At 40.3% G+C, this 2,393-nt stretch overlaps 1 protein-coding gene across 1 annotated transcript; it reads right to left on the bottom strand.

The window, feature by feature from the left end:
* Positions 1 to 207: 207 nt before the first annotated feature.
* On the bottom strand, positions 208 to 1,155 carry LOC101955899 (olfactory receptor 5M10). The gene has a single exon (XM_005331690.3). It carries the CDS (start codon positions 1,153 to 1,155, stop codon positions 208 to 210), a length of 948 nt encoding a protein of 315 aa, XP_005331747.3.
* Between the last annotated feature and the right edge of the window lie 1,238 nt (positions 1,156 to 2,393).

Here is a 2,393-nt window from a genome sequence, read left to right as displayed (position 1 = left end):
CTCACGATCCTCTTGATCCAGCTTCCCAATGCTGGGATTACAGGTAAGGAACACCAGGTCCAGCAAAAGTGTTAATTTTTTGAGGAAATTAACAAAAGCGGCCACTAAGAGTTCCATAATGGTAGACTAGTCATCTCCATCCAGTTGTAGTGTTTGTCCCTTTAGGATTCACATTGTCATCACAGGCACTTAGTGATTTATAAAAGCCTAAAGTGCCATTTTCTGAAAGAAATTTCTCTTCATCACACCTCTCATGGCGCGGATGACATCCTTGTTCCTGAGGCTATAGATCAGGGGGTTCAGTATTGGGCTCAAGAAAGTGTAAAAAACGGCAATGACTTTGGATTGCTCTATGGACTTCTCTGAGGGGGGCCTTAAATACATGCAGAAAAGTGTCCCATAAAATATGGTGACTGTCGTCAGGTGGGAGCCACAAGTGGAGAAGGCTTTGCGCCTGCCTTCAGCAGAACGGATCCTCAGGATGGCTGCAACAATGAAGAGGTAGGACAGGAGAATGACTGAGAGAGAGCTTAAGAGAGTGAAGCCAGCCACCACAAACATGGCCATCTTCTTGACGTGGGTGTCAGAGCAGGCCAGCAGGAGCAGGGGAGGATCTGCACAGTAGAAGTGATTGATCTCCAGGGAGCCACAGAAGGACAGGTGGAAAGTCAGCAGTGCCTGAGACAGCCCATGGAGGGAGCCAGACACATAAGGGAAGGTGACCAGGGAGATGCAGACGTTCCTGGACATCCTGGAGCTGTAATGCAGAGGGCTGCAGATGGCCACATAGCGGTCCAGGGCCATGGAAGCAAGGAGGTAAAGCTCAGTGATCACCAGCGCAATGAAGAGGAGACACTGAGTGAAGCACCCAGCATAGGAAATGGTCTTGTCCTCTGAGAGGAAATCATACAGCATGTTAGGAGTGATGTTGGAGGAATAGCAGATGTCTACAAAGGAGAGGTGGCCAAGGAAGAAGTACATGGGAGTGTGCAGGTGGGGACTGGTGCTGATCAGTGCAATCATGCACAGGTTTCCTGCCAGCGTGAGTAGGTAGACCACCAGAAACACCCCAAACAGGACCTTCTCCAGCACTGGGTCATCTGTCAGTCCCATGAGAGTGAATGTAGTGCCTAGAGTGTGATTTGGGGAGGACATTTTCTTCTTTCTTGTAAGCTCAAAGTGACAGAAAATAAGAATTTGATCCAGATTCTGCATCTGCTCCATTCATATTATCTTTTACACCTTGACCCAATCATCTGGGACAACTGTCTGCTCTTCTCCTGAAATGCCTCATTTTAGATTACATTTTTGGGTTACATTGACTCCTTATGCACTGTTTAATCTGTTTCTCTTTCCTTCTGTAACTTAAAGACATATGCTGTTTTCTCTCATTTTTGCTCTCACTTTGTATGCTTATATATATATATCAATATATATATGCTTATATATTCACATATTTATGTCTTTTTAAGTTATTGCTATATTTAGTATTTTCCCCATATTTTCTTTCTATAAAAACTAAATACAAGAGAATAAGAAATTAACACCATCAGATCATTTTCTTCATTCACATTGATAAATAAGGATGTTTGCTTCCCATGTTCACTCTAAATATACCCTCATATTTTTTTAAGATGGAATAAAGGTTGAATATTAAGTTAATTGCTTCACTGGAAATCCACTTTTGTCTGATTTAAACAAAGATACTTGGAAAGTTATCTGGACATTTCTGTGTGAATTGTGCATTATCTTTGTAAATTCATCCAAGCATTTATTCATATATACTTCACAGCTTGCTCTTTGCCCTTGTTCTAGGATATGAGGCTACAACAGTATTCATGTTCTACACTACCATAAAGCACAATTTGCAGAGCAGAAGGACAGATATTTCACAAGTGCTGAAAGCTATGCTTATATTGTTAGATGAAAACAAGTTCTATCAAGAGAAACCAATGTGGAGTGCTTTTACATGGCCAGTGGACCTTCCTAAATAGGTGAACAACTAATAAGTAATGCAATTATCTGGGGAAGAGGGTGGATTTTTGGTTCCTATATTTCTATATTCCTATATTTCTATTCTATATTTCATGAATGTCACTAACCCATTTGTGAAAAAAATTAGTTTAGAGAAGTACAGCTATTTAAATGTACCCTCAGTTTTCATCTTTATACGTTCAGTATAAAAATAAAGTTTTTGCAAAACTCACACTATGGTAAAAATTAATTCTCAAGTATTGTACCATGAGGCCATTGTTCACTAGGCTCTCACAAATACATAAAAAGAGCTTGCTAAGAATAATGAATTCTTCAAATTCAAAGAAATACTATCATAAAAATAGCAAAGAACACAAGTGCAATGGGTGGTATATGCCTCTAATCCAGGAGGATCAAAA

Source organism: Ictidomys tridecemlineatus, chromosome 4 (assembly GCF_052094955.1).
Source record: "Ictidomys tridecemlineatus isolate mIctTri1 chromosome 4, mIctTri1.hap1, whole genome shotgun sequence".
In the NCBI taxonomy this organism is placed as follows: Eukaryota; Metazoa; Chordata; class Mammalia; order Rodentia; family Sciuridae; genus Ictidomys; species Ictidomys tridecemlineatus.
This window is presented reverse-complemented; position numbering and strand designations above follow the sequence as displayed.

Excerpts from the sequence above, each read along its gene's own strand:
- LOC101955899 (XM_005331690.3), bottom strand. The coding sequence starts at position 1,155 with ATGTCCTCCCCAAATCACACTCTAGGCACTACATTCACTCTCATGGGA.